The 17,840-nt window shown below is 41.8% G+C and overlaps 1 protein-coding gene across 5 annotated transcripts in view; it reads left to right on the forward strand.

Moving 5' to 3' along the window:
• The window catches only part of DYRK1A (dual specificity tyrosine phosphorylation regulated kinase 1A), a 70,415-nt gene extending 57,334 nt beyond the window's left edge, over positions 1 to 13,081 (forward strand). For all 5 annotated transcript variants that reach the window (XM_058859789.1, XM_058859785.1, XM_058859784.1 and 2 more), the window contains 9 exons: positions 2,468 to 2,560; positions 3,473 to 3,661; positions 4,307 to 4,454; positions 5,644 to 5,930; positions 7,062 to 7,208; positions 7,523 to 7,663; positions 7,934 to 8,240; positions 8,700 to 8,824; positions 9,596 to 13,081. In XM_058859789.1, the coding sequence (XP_058715772.1) occupies positions 2,468 to 2,560; positions 3,473 to 3,661; positions 4,307 to 4,454; positions 5,644 to 5,930; positions 7,062 to 7,208; positions 7,523 to 7,663; positions 7,934 to 8,240; positions 8,700 to 8,824; positions 9,596 to 10,219 (2,061 nt within the window). In that variant the 3' untranslated portion in view covers positions 10,220 to 13,081. The remainder of the gene's footprint in view (positions 1 to 2,467; positions 2,561 to 3,472; positions 3,662 to 4,306; positions 4,455 to 5,643; positions 5,931 to 7,061; positions 7,209 to 7,522; positions 7,664 to 7,933; positions 8,241 to 8,699; positions 8,825 to 9,595) is intronic.
• The last annotated feature ends 4,759 nt before the right edge of the window (positions 13,082 to 17,840 follow it).

The raw sequence follows: 17,840 nt of genomic DNA on the forward strand, positions 1-17,840 counted from the left end.
TGGCTGCAGTAGCCTGCAGAATTTAAATTATTTACAATTTTTGGATGGTGATAGTTTCTTTTTTTCATTAGGCTGTTTATTTCAGAGTAGAAATTAGATCTTTATTTTTGAAGCGAGCAAGCAAATTTGACTTATAAATTTGAAAATAAACATGAAGACTTGTCATACAAAGTCCCTTCTCAAATTAGACCAATTTTTTGTGGGAATAGTTGATATGATCTGTGGAATTCTTCCACATTGAGACTTTCCCCATAAAAATCAAGTCCCTGTGCTGGTCATGAGAGATTGGGCCCTGCCAATCTTCTTGATAATTCCTCTGCCACATCCTGGTTTCCTTCACCAGCAAAACCCACCAGCATTCCCATATTCCAATATCTTTTTTCAGTCAGAATTCAGGAATTTGAAGGAAACACTTGAATTTGAAGGTGCTTTTACAATGGCAGCTGGATCAGGACTTGCTGCTGCTCAGTGCTGTGGGAGGGAACCAAAAGATCCCCTTTAGGTGGGGTTTGTTTCATGGGCCACATTTGTTTGCCAGATGAAAGGAAGAAACAAAAATGTTTTGTAAATGTCCGATAGTTTGTTTAGGAAACTTTCAAACAGTTTCCTGATGTTTACAAAGTGCTTGTACTTATAATAAAATAGAATTAATGTGTTTTCCCCCTGCCCACACAGGAGGAGAATTATTGTTTGGCTTCCTAGGGTGGTCCCTCGGGTACCTCAGTGCAGGTCCAGTGTCAGAAGCAGAAATTTGCTATAATTTCTTTCAATGAGACCTTTTTTGGGTCATTTTGATGTGATTCTTTTTATTGTGTCATTGGGGGAAGGGGAGGGGGGAAGAGTTATTTGTACAGCAACCATTATAAGTCTTAAGTTATCCTATAAAAATTAAAAGAGCAGATAGACTTGGTAGTGGTAAACTCTCTTCAGTCACAGAAGGTGAATTCAGCTTTTTCAGGTTCATATCACAGAATTCCAGGATCATATAAGTTAGGAAGGATCTCCAAGATGAATCCCAGCTGTGCCCGGTGCCCACCTTGTCCCCAGCCCAGAGCCCTGAGTGCCACCTCCAGCCCTTCCTTGGGCACCTCCATTTAATAACTCATTTATTAGTTCAGTAATACTGACAGAAAACATGCACAGCACAAAGCTTTTCTCCAATGGAGTTGCTTCAACTCACCCTGAGGTTTTCTGTCCTGCACCTGGAGGGGAACAACCCCAGGCAGCAGCACAGGCTGGGGGTGACCTGCTGGGGAAGGACCTGGGGGACACCGAGCAGAGTCCTGGGGCAGGAAGGGCCCCAAGGGATCCTGGGGGACATTGGGATGAGCATTCCCAGCAGCTCAGGGGTGATGCTGCCCCTGTGCCCAGCCCTGGAGGCACCTCTGGGCTGCTGTGTCCAGCCCTGGCTCCTCAGCACAGCAGGGACAGGAGCTCCTGGAGCTGAGGAAGGGCCTGGAGCATCTCCGTGCCCAGGAAAGGCTGAGGGAGCTGGGGCTGCTCAGCCTGGAGAGGAGCCCCAGCTGAGAGGGGCCTCAGCCCTGGCTGTCCCCGGGTGTCCCTGGGTGTCCCTGTCCATCCCTGTCCATCCCTGTCCATCCCTGTCCATCCCTGGCTGTCCCTGGCTGTCCCTGGCTGTCCCTGTCCATCCCTGTCCATCCCTGTCCATCCCTGTCCATCCCTGGCTGTCCCTGGGTGCAGGAGGGGCAGAGCAGGCCCAGGCTCTGCTCCAGGCCCAGCAATGGCACCAGAGCCACGGGCAGGGGCTGAGCCCAGCAATTCCCCCTGCACAGGAGGCACAACTTGTGCCCTGGGCAGTGCCCAGCCCTGAGCAGAGAGCAGAGAGGGGCTGGAGTCTCCTCCTGGGGATATTGCAGAGCCACCCATGTGAGGGGATGGAGAGAGGAGCAGGCTGAGGGATCAGCCACTCTCCAACCTCCCCATCAGACTCTGGCCGGGTGGGACAGAATTCCCAGAGTTTGTCTGGCAGTGCTGGAAATAGCCTTTGGAGATTTTTTTGTTTTTTGGTCGTCCTGGTTTTTGTTTTTATTTGGAATTTAATGCAGTTGAATGTGGTGAGCTGGCCCAGTTCTCCAGCAGTTCCTGTGAAGTTCCTTTGGAGCTATACCTTAAATACAGTCACAGTTCATGTGTCAGCCCTGAGGGGGAGGAAGGATGGAGGAGAGTCTTTGTTGTCAGAGGAGATTTGGATTAAACCTGTTGGGTGTAGTGGGAGGAGAGGTAGGAATCTTGGAATGTACTCCTTTTAAAAAAATTATTAATATATTAAAAATATTACTATATTAAAAAGTAACTAAACTGGGTGTGGGTTTTTTTTTACTCTCAGTTTAAAAGAAACCTGTTGCGTTGAAATAGCTCATTCTGGGGGGAATTTCACAATTTGATGTAGTAACTATATCATTAAATTCCTGTTTTTGTTCTAATTTCTGCCATATTCCCATTCCAGAGGCGAATGCCCCAAACTTTTCGTGATCCAGCCACTGCTCCATTGAGGAAACTCTCCGTAGATTTGATCAAAACATACAAGCATATTAATGAGGTAATGGCTGCAGCTGTCTTTAATGTGCTCTGATGTTTGTTACAATACATGATTTAAATGGATTTTCTACGAATAATCTCATCAAGAGATCCAAAAAAATCAAGTTTTCTCTCAGTTGTTCACATCTTGTTTGAGGTCATGGCTGTCATGGTCCTGTTTTCTGTCCAGCACACAGGAAATCTTTTATCGTGGGATTTATTTTCTGTTGTTTTGTAAACAAATGTTGAGCTTGCAGGATGAGGAAACATGAGTGGCACAAACACACTTGGAGCTCAATTAAACTTTATTAATGTTTCTAAGAGCTTTTAAGGAAAATGTTGAAGTGTTTCCTCTAAATTATTGAATTAAATATTATTGATAAATGGACAATATAAAGTTGTTCAGGTTAATACAGGAAAGCATCAGTTAGTTTCAAACTTTGACAATTAAAGGGAATATGAAGGGATTTTTATGGTGATTAATGACTTCCTTGGAATTCTTTCCAGTCTTGTGGGAAGATCAAGTGGTAATTCTTGTTTCCAGTTTGCATTTTGAATTTTACTGTGTGCACACTATGCTGGGATGTTTCTGTTCCTTTGGCACCTGTGAGCTCTGAAGATCAGTTTAACTACATTTATCAGTGTTATTATTATTATTTATTAGTGTTAGTACATTTATCAGTGTCATTAGTATTATTTATTAGTGCTAATACATTTCTTTAGTGCTGGTATCCCAGTTTTTCAATTATTCAAGACTTTGCTTTGGAATAACGACCTGACTTCAAACACAGCAATAGGAGGAGAGCATTGCTTGATTTTCCACTTGTAGAAGTTTCACTTTAAAACCACAGGATGCTGAATAAAAGTTGATTTTCCTCTTTTTTGAGCTGCAGTTCTAAGCAGGGCTCTTAAGGAAATTCCTTTTCCTCTCCAGGTTTACTATGCAAAAAAAAAACGGCGGCATCAGCAGGGCCAGGGAGATGATTCCAGTCACAAAAAGGAGAGGAAAGTTTACAATGATGGTTATGATGATGACAACTATGACTACATTGTGAAAAATGGGGAGAAGTGGATGGACCGCTATGAAATCGACTCTTTAATAGGCAAAGGATCCTTTGGACAGGTAATGGCTCGTTAAGTATTTATATAATTTCTGTGGATCACAGTTGTATTTAATTTGAAGTGCTATTGCTGCTTCATTTTGAAATTAAAACTAACTTTTCTCTCTCCTGTTATCCTGAGTGCCTGCTAAGACACTCACATTTTGTGCTATTTCATGTTATTGCAGAAAAAATTCGAATATATTTTGATGTCTGTAGCATTTTACAATAAGAAATCCTCCACCTTTTGCCATCTGCTGACATTTTTAACTTGAGTTTGGTTTTGGTTTAAGTTTTTAGTTTGAATTGGGTTTTTAAATTAAAACAATATTTAGTGCTGGATCTTTCCTCTTATAAATGTCATTAACAAGCATTTGTTTTGACTGGTTGCAGCTTTAGCCAAGGATGGAAGGAGGATGGAGCTTTTATTTGTGTTGGTTTTAGTTTTTTCTCAGATTTACCAGTCCTTTTACAGTGTTGGTTTAGTTAATTTTATTTGCATATAAAGTGACATCACTGCAATAAATGTCACCAAGTCAGATTTATTGTTGTATCATCAGAAGGAATAGAATTAAAAAGGAGAACTCTTGAGATCAGAAAGGTGAAAAAGGGAGTTTGGGTGGGTTTTGAAAATTGGATTTCCCTGATGGATTTGGCTTTTCTTGCAGGTTGTGAAGGCTTATGACCGGGTGGAGCAGGAGTGGGTGGCCATCAAAATCATCAAAAACAAGAAGGCTTTCCTAAACCAGGCCCAGATTGAAGTGAGACTGCTCGAGCTGATGAACAAACATGACACTGAGATGAAGTACTACATAGGTATTGAATTAATTACTCCTCATTTTTATTTTATTATGAATGGTTTAGATCTACAGAGCTTAGGCTGCTTTCAGCAGATTTCTAAATCTATTTTGGAATATTTGTGGTGATATTTGGCAGTTCCTGCTAAAGCTGGTGGGTCCAGGGAGCTCAGGAAGTGTGGGGAGGAGTTGGAATCAAGTGTAGGAAGCCCAGCAGGACATGGGATGGTGGGAGGAAAATTCCAAAGAGGAATTATTAAAGAACAGGGATTTGGAGAAGGATGTGTGGCAGGAAATGGCATCAGAGTGGGAGTGAAATGTGTCATCTCAGGTGAGTTAAAAAGGACACAGAGGGAACTGCTCTGGGATAATGGAGAAAACAAATCCATGGACACCAAGCTGACCAGAAATCCACCTTAATTAAAAGTCTGAATTCTCATGGTGCTCATATTCAAGATTTTATTATGCCAGAAAGGGGAGTGTGTTGCTTTTTCTCTGAAATGCTTTTCCTATTTCAATTGTCATGTGGCAGCCTGAAGGTTTGACAGTGGCAAACCCTGCTGGCCTCTCAACAGAGGAATGTGACAAATATTTTACTCATTTAATGGAAAAAAAAGGCTTGGATTGGTTCATTTCATAAACTGAGATTGTGCCTGAAAAAAATGAATACAATTCCTTGGGGATATTGATCAGTTTTATTAATTGAAGTAATCAGCTTAAAAATTGTGGTGATGTCATTGTGTATTTTAACTTAGTCTCACAATTAAATATTTCCTCTGTAAATGTAAGGGAGTGATAATTTATTTTGATAATATATATTTTCACAAGTTTTTTGGTTAATTCAGCTTTACTGAGGTGCACCTGAGGATGTGAAAATGTCCTCTTGTTCTCCAGGCATGGCAGAAATATTTTGTAAATAACACAGAAGAGAAGAAATACTCTTACTTAGTGTTCAGCTTCCTACACATTGTTTAAAGTATTTAAGATTTCACAAGATTTTCCAATTTTACTGATCTGCACCTGAGGATGTGAAAATGTCCTCTTGTCTCCCAAACACGGCAGAAATATTTTGTAAATAACACAGAACGAGGAAAGAAAAACGATGCTCTGTTCTTTCATTGACAGTCCTCCTTCCTACATGCTGTGTTGTAATTAACCCATAATTCATTCTCAATGTGTATTAATGACATTTCCCCCCTTTTCCCCAGTGCATTTGAAGCGCCACTTCATGTTCAGGAACCACCTGTGCTTGGTGTTTGAGATGCTGTCCTACAACCTGTACGACCTGCTGAGGAACACCAACTTCCGCGGCGTGTCCCTCAACCTGACGCGCAAGTTCGCGCAGCAGATGTGCACGGCCCTGCTCTTCCTGGCCACCCCCGAGCTCAGCATCATTCACTGTGACCTAAAACCAGAGAACATCCTGCTCTGCAACCCCAAAAGGAGCGCCATCAAGATTGTGGATTTTGGCAGTTCGTGTCAGCTTGGGCAGAGGGTGAGTTTGGGGGGAAATGGGCGAAAATTCTGTTTGAGCTGTTGAAAAATGCAGGATTTTAAAGTCATGATACTCGTCTAGCTCATTGAAACTTCATTCATGATGGTTTTAAAACAACAACTCAATTTTAAATAGAGATCCACAGTCCACAAGAGCTTTAAATATGAGTGTCAGAACCCCAGAATTGTCAAGGTTAGAAAAGATCTTTAAGATCAAATCCAACCATGAACCAGCAGCACCACATTCACCAAGTCCAAAAGTGCCACATCCACACCTTATTTTGAACAATTTGACAATCCACCAGTTCCCTTTAATGTCCCAGTAGATAAAAATCCATAATATGATAGATTTTCCATGTTTTATTTCACCTTGGCTGTGTTTTTGTGCCATGTCAGTAGAGAATGTATCAGCACTTGGTTGTAGAAATCTGCAGTGCTAATAAATAAAACAAAACAAAAAAAAAGTAAAAATAAATTAAAAAAAAAACCTTTTTTATTACTATCTTATTCCATCTATATTCCTCTTTCAATGAACATTGCTCTAGCATGCCCTTGTTTATGATTAGTGCCACTGCAGATTGGATCTTTAGGAAAAGAATTCAGGAATTCATGGACTAACTTCACCAAAAGTGCCCCAGCTGTCTCTTGAGGAGTTGGCACTGGCCAGTAGCACCCCATTGCCTTTTCCCAGAATAAATTTAGGAAGAATGGATCAGAATATGGAATATTGCACTGAAAGCAGCAATGAGACAGAGATTTAGATTAATTAAAGAACTTTTTGCTATAAATTAAAAGAAAGGACTGAAGGAAGACACCAAGAGGTGTCATCTGAATTATTTATCCAAATCCATTATTTATCAATAATAAGATAATTTTGAAATGTTAAGAATCACAGTTACAAAAATATGACATGACTCAATCTGAACTTCCTGCTTTTTTTTGTGAGCATAATATTTTCCTAAAAATTAACATTAAGATACTTTTATTACTGTGATGAATGTATAGATTTTATTATCCCTGATACCTCATCTTTCCCTGCACCAAAATGGGATTGTTTTGTTTTGTCACTTGGAAATTTCATTCCCTTTGGATGCTGTGTGTGATTGTGACTTTTGAGATGTTTTTATTGCAGATATACCAATATATCCAGAGTCGTTTTTATCGATCACCAGAGGTGCTACTGGGAATGCCTTATGACCTTGCAATTGATATGTGGTCCCTTGGGTGTATTTTAGTCGAGATGCACACTGGAGAGCCTCTCTTTAGTGGGGCAAATGAGGTGAGTTATGTACCAAAAATTGGGGTTTTTTCTTGTTTATTCCCATCATGATTTTCATCTCTTTAACTGGAATGCATAAATGATGGAAGTCTGGTAATTCTGAAAGGATTAAACATCAATTACATGACTTTTGTCAGGACACAAAATTGCCTGTTTGTAATTTTCTGTGTCTCCTTCTTACTCCTTAATTTGTTTTGTCCTTATTAAATTTTTCTTAAATTAATTAACTTAGAACTTGTGTGAGTAGCTGCCATTTGTGCCCCAGCTGGGCTGGCTGTCACTTGTCCTTCACAAACCCATTTTATTTGGGACAGGTGGATCAGATGAATAAAATCGTGGAAGTTTTGGGCATACCACCAACCCACATCCTCGACCAAGCACCCAAAGCAAGAAAGTTCTTTGAGAAGTTACCAGATAGCACTTGGAACTTGAAGAAGACCAAAGATGGAAAAAGGGTAGGTGAAATAATTAGGATAATAACATATATATAAAAATGTATAAAATAGTGAGTTGTTACTTTGGTTTGAATCGTCTTATTGAAAATGCACCTTTATTGTTTATTTTGTTCTGTCTTGTCAATTAAATAACTTTTCCTGTCATTTCCTGATAGCAGTAAATAACTTTTTCTATAGTTTCTTGATTTGATCTGACTTTTGATATAGAATCTGTGCACACACCCCCAAGGCTTCACACACTGATTCCAAGCCATTCCTCCCTCCCCACAGGAATACAAACCACCGGGAACTCGCAAACTCCACAATATCCTGGGAGTTGAGACAGGAGGGCCGGGTGGGCGCCGTGCTGGGGAGTCAGGTCATACTGTAGCTGACTACTTGAAGTTCAAAGACCTCATCTTAAGGATGCTTGACTATGACCCCAAGACACGAATCCAGCCCTACTACGCCCTGCAGCACAGTTTCTTCAAGAAAACAGCGGACGAAGGTACCAACACGAGTAACAGCGTGTCCACGAGTCCTGCCATGGAGCAGTCACAGTCTTCAGGAACCACCTCCAGTACATCTTCGAGCTCAGGTGGGTGTTGGGCATGAACAGGTGGTAAAATTCTGCTTCCTAAAGCTGGGCACTGCCCAGGCTCCCCAGGGAATGGGCACGGCCACGAGGCTGCCAGAGCTCCAGGAGAGCTTGGATAGCACTGCCAGGGATGCCCAGGCTGGGGTTGTTGGGCAGTTGAACTGGATGATCCTTGTGGGTCTGCTTCCAGCTCAGAATATTCCATGATTCTGTGAAATGTTAATATATTTTTCGTATTGTCAAAAAATATCAGTCATGATCACTAAACAATTATTTTAATCAGCTGGAACAGGTAAACAGAAAACCCCCAAAAACCCAACTAGATGAGCAAAAATGTGAGTGATTAACATTGATCTTACACTTTTCCCTTAAAGCACTTTATAAATCTTTATGCTGCCATTGTTTCATAGCTGTAAATTCTGTGCCCCTTTAGTTATTGAGCATGTTGGGGTTTTCCAGGTGGATCTTCTGGCACGAGCAACAGCGGAAGGGCACGGTCAGACCCCACACACCAGCATCGACACAGCGGTGGGCACTTCACTGCTGCTGTTCAAGCTATGGACTGTGAAACACACAGCCCACAGGTAATGCACAACATCTTAGTGCAGAACAGATAAAACTAGAAATTCTCCCCCATCTAGACAATTATTTGGTTTGTAGATAGACCTTGCTCTTTCAGTAGCCTTTAATCAGCTGTGTTGTTCCAGAGGTTCCTCTAATGCTGTTGGCACCTTTCAAGGTATGAGCTACAACATTTTAATTTCGTTTGCTTTGCTTATTGTCTCCAGGCTCCTCAGCCAGAGGTCAGGGCTTTATTTTTCTAAATGTTGTACAAATGCTGTTACTCTCACTATAATGTAAAGCTGCCTCTATAATTATGACAGCAAAGTCACTTATCGGACTTCCTTTTACTGTTTGAAAATAACATCCAGGATGTGCATTCATTTTTCTTAAGGTATATATAGAAAAGTAATGGAAATTATTCTTAAGTACATGCCTGCATTTCTAGAATAATTGTGCAACTGCAAAACTTGGATAATGTTTAAAAAAATTGGCATAAATATGAATAACCTAATATCTCACATATTGTTCAAGATAGAAAAGTATTGAAAATTATTCCTAAGTACACACCTGCATTTCTAGAATAATTGTGCAACTGCAAGGCTTGGTTAACGCTTTAAAAAATTGGCGTAGATGCAAATAACTTCATCTCTCACATATTCAAGAACCGACTGGATGTGACACTCAGTCAACAAAGTGGTCAGAGGTTGAATGGTCTTGGAGGTCTTTTCCAACCTTTATGATTCTGTGATTGGGTGAAGCTGTGAGTCAGCATCTCAATTGGAATTTTGCAGGTTCGACAGCAGTTTCCTCCTCCGATCGGTTGGACAGCCACCGAAGCTCCCACCCAGGTCACCGTCGAGAACCACCCGGTTCAGGAAACCACCTTCCATGTAAACCCTCAGCAACAGAACGCATTACACCATCACCATGGCAACAGCTCCCACCACCACCACCATCACCACCACCACCACCACCACCATGGACAGCAAGCCTTGGGCAGCCGGACCAGGCCGAGAGTCTACAATTCTCCAACAAACAGCTCCTCCACCCAGGATTCTATGGAGGTGGGCCACAGTCACCACTCCATGACATCCCTGTCTTCCTCAACTACTTCTTCCTCTACATCTTCCTCCTCTACTGGTAACCAAGGCAATCAGGCCTATCAGAACCGCCCAGTGGCTGCTAATACCTTGGACTTTGGACAGAACGGAGCTATGGACATGAATTTAACAGTCTTCTCTAATCCGCGCCAAGAAACTGGCATAGCTGGACATCCCACGTACCAGTTTTCTGCTAATACAGGTCCTGCTCATTACATGACTGAAGGACACCTTGCCATGAGGCAAGGCATTGATAGAGAAGAGTCTCCCATGACAGGAGTTTGTGTTCAGCAAAGTCCTGTGGCTAGCTCGTGACTAAACTGAAACTAAGTTTGTTTCTTGTGTGTTTTTATAGAAGTGGTGTTTTTCCAAAAAAACAAAGTGCAAAGCTGCTTGAATCAGAAGGAGATAAACTCACTGAACCGCTACAGGAGGGCAAAGTTGACTATTTTTTTAAACTTGAAAAGATTGCAAAGGGACAATGAAGTTTGTTTTTTTTTTCTGTTGGTTTTTTGCTGGGGGGAGGTTTTTTTGGTTGGTTTTTTTTTTTAAGAGCCATGTCTGGACCCACCTTAACGGATAGCGTAGTGGTGTTCACCTTTTGCTTCCCCCGTTTTAACTTGCCACAACCTAGTCATAGTTCGGTTTTTTTTGGGGAGGGGTTTTGATTTTTTTTATTTTTAATTTTTTTTGGTTTTTTTTTTCTCTCATTCGACAGGGGTTATTGTTCAAATGTTAGTCATAGTTGCAAACTAGTTTCTTTTTAAAGGCATTGCACATGATTTCTAAAAAAAGGCCCTTTGAAGTTTTTTTGGGTGGGAGGGGGAGTGAGTAATATATATATTTTTTTTAATTCCCCAAACAACCATGGGCACAGAAATGCAGTACTGTAAGAAAGAGGGACCTTCAGATTACACAAATATATTATTCTTCAGCTGTAAAAAGGGACGGTTGTGACGGAGTTTGTGAGGCACATTGAGCATGCGAAGTGGCGGTGAGCAGAACTCTCCTTTTCTGAATCTACTGAGGATCAAAGCAGCAATTGTGATGGGAATTCTGTGGGTGCCACCTTTTGGAGCCCACGGGCAGTTAGGATGGAAATCTGACTGGTTTCATAACTGAGGTGCACTGAGAAGCAATCAACGGGTCGGTCCTGGCCAGTCCTGGGGAGGTCTAAGTGGTGGTCTTTGGGATAACCTTTGGCCTTATGGATTTGGACTCTTAAGTTAGAAGAGCCTACCATTTCAGATGCAATCACTTTTGGACATGCTTTTGCAGACAGTCCTTAATGCTGAAAACACAGAGAATGGGTAATTCAAGAGGCCTTTCTTTTAAAATAGACTTTTGTGACCCACTTATTGTAAGGTATTGCAAGGTCACTTTGCGTGTGTCATAAAGTTGACTTCCTTATTGGTTGAAGGTCACAGGAGTAGTGGTTTGCGTTTGATGGAAATAGCTACAACTGTGTCCCTTCCTGCTTTTTACTTTTTTCTTTTGCTTTTTCTCGGCACGTGGTTTTCTCCACCATTACTTCTGCACAAAGACGTCTTCTGTTCATCCTGAACATTTTTAAAAAAAAAAAAAATGCAGAATTTTATGTGACTGCTTTTTTGCCTCACAATTATGCTGTGAATTTTACAAAAATTTATTTTCTTTTTTGATAATTTATTGTACCAAAGCTGTTTTTATAGCACATAGATGTCTGTAACCAATAATGTAGCAGTTCTGCACTTTGACACAAGGTGTAACTAGACCATTTTTAAATGTCAGTTGAAAAATTATGGCTGTACTATTGCTTAAACAAAACTGGAACTGTTGTTGAATTCATAGCCAATACATTTACAGCAATCTGTGTACTGAAGATAATAGATTGACATCTACTTGGAGACTATAACATCTGTTACATTATCAATGTGTTCAGGCTTCTGAAGGTTAAAAGGGACACTAGATCCAGAAGCTATGAAACCAGCAGTTGATTCTTGTATTCCTTATTAACATAATTGTAAACTTGAAGGCAAAGACCTTGATTGCATGAACAGGTCCAAAAAAATAATAGGCTGAGTAAAGCAAAACCCTCACAGGAGACCTGAGGTTAGCAGGCTGTATTTAACAGGTGCCTAATTTTTGGGTAATGCTGCCTTAATATAACACAGTCAGCTTGGCAGTTGCAAAATTTACGGGCCCATCCAAGAGATTTTTAATTTTTTTTTTGTGGGAAAAGGAAAATAAAAAAAAATAGCTGCGTGAAAAAAAACCAACCTTGGTGAAAGAATGAAGGTGAGTTCCTTGACTGCCCATCCCAGATGAACAGTGTTGCCCATCCTCTCTTACAGAAGCAGTGATCTACCTCTGCCAGTAAGCTCTTGGAAAAGTTCATTTGAGCAGCAAATGGTCAATTCCATGCGGCCAAGTCGTTTTTTCAGTCGAAAAGGTGGAATTTTTTATACTCACAGTGGCAACACAGCAGCTGACTACCATGTAAATGGGAAGGAATCCTTGGGATTAGCATTTTTTTGTAAATCATGGTTTTCTTAATCAAATATTTCTTTTTGTACCGACACATCAACCCTGTGGATGAAAGCGGATTTTCTTTCCCCCCCGTTTTTTTTCTCTTTTTTTTTGGTTTTTTTTTGGTTTTTTTTTTTGAAGCTCAGTAATTCAGAGAAGTTTACAGGATTTGGAAGGCTGTCACCTTAGAAAAGGATGCTGAGTTTAGCAATACTAAAAACAAAACAAAGGAATCCAGTTCTTACTGCTGTCTAGGAATATAAGGGTAATACAGAACCTGGGTAACACCGAGCGCGCCGGTTGCCACCCCTTAGCAAGCGCCAAATAAAAAAAACAACCCCCCCCACCAAACCTAAAGCAGTTCAAAGAAATAACCTCTACATCAAGAAAGGAAAGGAAAAAAAAAAAAAAAAAATCATAAAATCCAGTGCTTCTGCATACTGTGTTATGTTACAGTCCAGTTTTGTGTGCTTTACTACACAGTTTGGTTACAGGACTTCTGTGCATTGTAAACATAAACAGCATGGAAAAGGTTAAATACCTGTGTTCAGATTGTAAGATCTAGTCCGGACTTGCTGTGTATATTGTAACGTTAAATGAAAAGACAAGCCCTTTGTATTATAGTCATGCAGTCTTATGTATGATAAACAGTTGAATAATTTGTCCTCAGACTCTTTACTGTGCTTTTTAAAAAGGAAAAAAAAGAGGAAAAAAAAAAAAAGAAGAAAAAAAAAAGAGTAATTTAAGAAAAAAACAAACAAAAAATGTAAACGTAGTAAGTCTTCCTATGCAATTAACCTACTCCAAGCCATGGTATGGTAGGTATAATTATACTATAATATGTAAATATCAGATACATTGAAACAGACTTAAAAATATGAAAGTAAAAGTTGGAGGCGTAACAGCTAATTTGGAGTTTTTAATTGAAAACCAGCGAGGTCTGCAAATCACTGATGTGTGAACACAGCTCTGCTTGATTCTCATGGACTGTGCTTGTAGTTTGAGTTCTTTAATCCTCATCTCTTGGTCTGGGTGTTCTGATGTGCTTTGCAGCTTCCTCCCTATCCCAGACGAGCAGGTTTTGAGGCCATGGAATGGGATTTTGGGATCCCCAGAACCCAGCCCAGTTCCTCCTGCACCACCAACTCCCTGGCTCTGGGTGCAGTAGGACCCAGTTTTGGATAAAGCTGATTTTCCTGTAGGTTCTGCCAAGTGGGAGGAGTTTTCCGTGTCTCTGGAGTGATTCAGCCAGGTTATTTCCAGGCTCCCAGTCCTCCTTCAGTTCTGGGACTGCTGAGTTACAGCTGGTGGCCACCAGAACGATGAGTAACAGCTCCAGTTTGAAACTGTTCCACGTAAATATATGTTAACTTGATTAACCTCCTTAAATCCTTTAACTGTAAAGCTCTTATGGCTCTTCTGAAACCTCAGATGTTTTCAAACCCGTTGTAAAAGCTGGAATTGCTGCACACAGCCCCTGGGAGCGGTGCCAGCCCTGCTGTGTGCGTGCAGGAGGTGCAGGTACATCCTTGAACCTCTCACTCGCTTCCTTGTCTGTTTATCCCTCCCAGGATTGCAGTTTTCAACCTTTCAGCCTCAGTTCTTTGCATTAAAAGATTGTAAATTTAGCTGATTCTCCATCCTGATTGCTCAGTCCTTTGGGAATGGCTGCTCTGCCAGGATCTCCCATCCTGTAAGTACAGTGGTGTCTGGAGGGGCCTGGATGCCACAAGGGTTGGATTCACCTGGAAATGTGACTTCATCTCCATTATTTATCACTCTGCCATCCTTGTTTTCATCACACCATCCACACGCTTATATTTTATCCCGGACAACTGAAAAAAAAAGACTTTTGAAGATCCTCTGTGGAAAAATTCCCATTGCAGCCCATCAGGAACATAATTTCTAATGAGGGACTGAGTGAAAACTCCAGCCTGGTGACACAGAACGTGTTGTGTTGGTTTATAGAACAAATTAATTTCAATAAGCTCAGTCTGGAACTTCAGGATAGAAAGGAATCGTTTTCCTGGTCAAATTTACACAAGGAAGTGGCTGTAGAGTAGAGTTAGTGCTGAGAGTTGATCTCCTGAGGGTAGTCTGTGTTTAGCCTGAGTTTTGGATAATTTATTTATTGGAATTCTCTCAGGGGGCCCTTGTGGCTCTGCACAAGTCCCTGGCAGGAGGGGACAGCCGGGGGGGTCGGGCTCTGCTGCCAGGGAACAGGGACAGGAGGAGAGCTCAGGCCTCAGGCTGGGCCAGGGGAGGCTCAGGGTGGACAGCAGCAGGAATTTGCCCATGGAAAGGGAGCTCAGGCCTTGGCAGGGGCTGCCCAGGGAGCTTTGCAGTGCCCATCCCTGGAGGTGCCCAAGGAAGGGCTGGACGTGGCACTCAGGGCTCTGGGCTGGGGACAAGGTGGGCATCGGGCACAGCTGGGACTCCATGGGCTGGGAGGGCTTTTCCAGCACCAGGAATCCTGGGATTCTGGGATTTACTTGGAATGATTCATATTAAAGTGCACAATATCTGCCCAGCAAAGGAAGGCACCTGGTCAAACATTGGTTTTCTGTTCCATATCCCTGTTTTTGTGGGGTTCTACAGAAACAACTTCCTGTTGGAAATTTGCAGTTGGTTTTTAGTTTTCCATTTCATGATGACTCTTGAGCTGTTCCTTCCTCACTGATGAAGATGCCTTGATGAGATTTCAGCAGTTCTCCATAGGAGCCCTGTCAAATTTATGGGATCTGCCTAAACCTGGGGGGCTTTGTACTTGCTGTTCATTATGTTTTATTGTCGATGTCCTGGAGCATCAGAGGTAATCACAGCTGGGCTTGTTCAGCCTGGAGAAGGCTCCAGAGAGACCTCAGAGCCCCTTCTGTACCTAAAGGAGCTCCAGGAGAGCTGGACAGGGACTTGGGACAAGGGATGGAGGGACAGGACACAGGGAATGGCTTTCAGCGTGAAGGAGCTGGGTTTAGGTTAAATATAAGGAAGATATTTTTTACCATGAGTGGTAAAACACTGGCAAAGGCTAAGGCTGCCCCTGGATCCCTGGCAGTGCCCAAGGCCAGGCTGGACACTGGGAGCAGCTGGGACAGTGGGAGGCGTCCCTGCCATGGCAGGGGTGGAAATTGATGTTTTTTAAATTCCCTTCCCAACCCAAATCTTTCTTTGATTCTGTCAAAATGGGTTAAAACTTCTCAAATCCATTGTTTTGTGATCACCGAGTCCTGCTGAGCGCTGAATCATGAATCTCTTGCAAAATCACAGGAATTTTAACAGTTTCTTGAAACTTCAGGTTTTATGGGTATTGCCTGTGGTGTTGAGTAATAAAAGAGGAGTGTGGCTAAGGTAGGAGAAATTAATAACCAAATCCCCCTCCTGTAGGCTTCCCCTTGAGAAAGAGATGGATTTGATGGACGTTGATTGTCAGAAACCAGTGAGTTAATGATTGGAAAATGATATATGGAAAATTAAATATGGAATTTATTTGTTCTGAAGAAACTAATGGAAGATCTCAAGCAGAAAACCCCCCCAAAAAATCTTCTTCAGGATTGCTGTTCCTTTTCCCCAGCTGGGGACATCTTTACTGCTTCCTGGCAGTTTCAAAACTCTCTTTTTCCTTCAGATTTTCCTGCCAGACAGCTCAGGCAGGAATCCAGGATTCCTTCCCATCAATAGCAGCAGCTGGTAGATGGAATTGGTAATTCTGAGACTGCAGGGATGATGATGATGATGACGATGACGATGATGATGATGATGATAGAGTTCCCTTTACCCAAGACAGGAAGAAAGGCTCATCCTGAACGGAGCACATTGAGCTAAACTCTGTTAACAAAGCCTTTCTAATTTGTAATCAAAGGAAAGTCCCATTTTGGAAACCTTCGGAGTCAAGAATAAGCTGAGGGGATTCAATGAGAGAATCATGGAATATCCTGAGTGGGAAGAATCCACAGGGATCATCAATTCCAGCTCCTGGCCCTGCCCAGAGCCCCCAACAAGCCCAGCCTGGGCATCCCTGGATGCTCCTGGAGCTCTGGCAGCCTCGGGCCGTGCCCATTCCCTGGGAATTAAATTCTCAAAGCTTGAGTGTCACAACCTCAGTGACCTGGGAGGAGAAATGCAGGAATCTCAGGAGCAAGGGCTTGGAAAAGCAGAGATGTTGCAGAGTTCCTTCACAGGAACAGTGACAGAGTTTTGTCAGAAGTCCAACATTGTAACTTTGGCTAAAATAATTTTAATGCCCTTTTCATTTGCTTTTAAGTTGAAGTTCATTTAGTTAATTTCCTTCTTCAGGCACCCTTCACAGTCAACTTTCTCTTCCCACCCTCCCAAATTCCTCTCCTTTCTTAGTGCTTCCCCTTCCCTGCTTTCCACTCTGACCCTTCTCCCCTTTCCTACACTTTTCTCTCTTTTCACTTTTTTCCCCTCCTTTTCCCAACTTTCAGCTTTGAATTTTCCCTCTGCTTTTCTTTTTTCCCCTTCTATTTCCATGTCTGTCTTTCCCTTTTTTCCCCACTGCTTTTCCCTGCTTTTCCCTTTTGCTTTCCCAATCTCTCTGCTTTTCCTTCTCACTTTATTTCTTTCCTTTTCCTGCTTATTCTTTTCCTCTCTTTTCACAGCTTTTCCTGTATCTTCCTTACTTTTGTTTTCCTGCCATTCTTTCCGTTTTTTCTTGCTACTCCTCCCCTGCTCTTCCCTTCCTCTCCCTTCTTCCCCTTTTGATTTCCTCCCAAGTCTTTCATTTATCCCTTTTTTCTTCTTGGTGCTTCCAAATTTTTCCCTGCTTTGACTTTTCCTTCCTTCCTTTGAGTTCTCTTCCATTATTTTTTCAGGATCTTTCAACACCCCCTCTTTATTTTCATTATTCTTCCCTGTATTTTCTTTTCCCATCTTTTCTGCTTGATTTTTTCCTGCCTGTCTTTCCCACATCCTTTGTCACCTTTGATTTGCATTTGCCTTCAGGTCTTTTCCCCCCTCTTCTTTCCAATCTTTTCTCTTTTTCCCCTTCTTTTTCCCCCATTATTTCAATATTTTTTGGGTGCTTTTGTGCTTCCTTTCCTCTCTTCTGGGCTTTTCAAATTCCTTCCCCCTTCCCCCTCCAGTTTTTTCAAAATGTTTTCCAGGTGCATTTCTTCTTCCTTCTGCTCAGTTTTCCATTCCCTCCTTGATTTTCCCTTCTTTTCCATTTTTTCCCCATCTCTTCCATGTTTTTTTCTGGGTAATTTAGTTTCTTTTTTCCCCACCTCTTCCTTCCTTGCCTCTTCCTTGCTTTTCTATTCTTACATTTTCCTTTCTTTTCATGCTGTTATTCCCACTCCCTATCCTTTTCAATACTTAAGAGACTTTTCTCTGCTTTTCAGGTCCTTTCCTTGTCTTTCCCTCCCCTTTTCCCTACTTTTCCTTTCCCATTCCCACTGCCTGCAGTGCT

This window comes from Poecile atricapillus, chromosome 1 (assembly GCF_030490865.1).
Source record: "Poecile atricapillus isolate bPoeAtr1 chromosome 1, bPoeAtr1.hap1, whole genome shotgun sequence".
Classification (NCBI taxonomy): Eukaryota; Metazoa; Chordata; class Aves; order Passeriformes; family Paridae; genus Poecile; species Poecile atricapillus.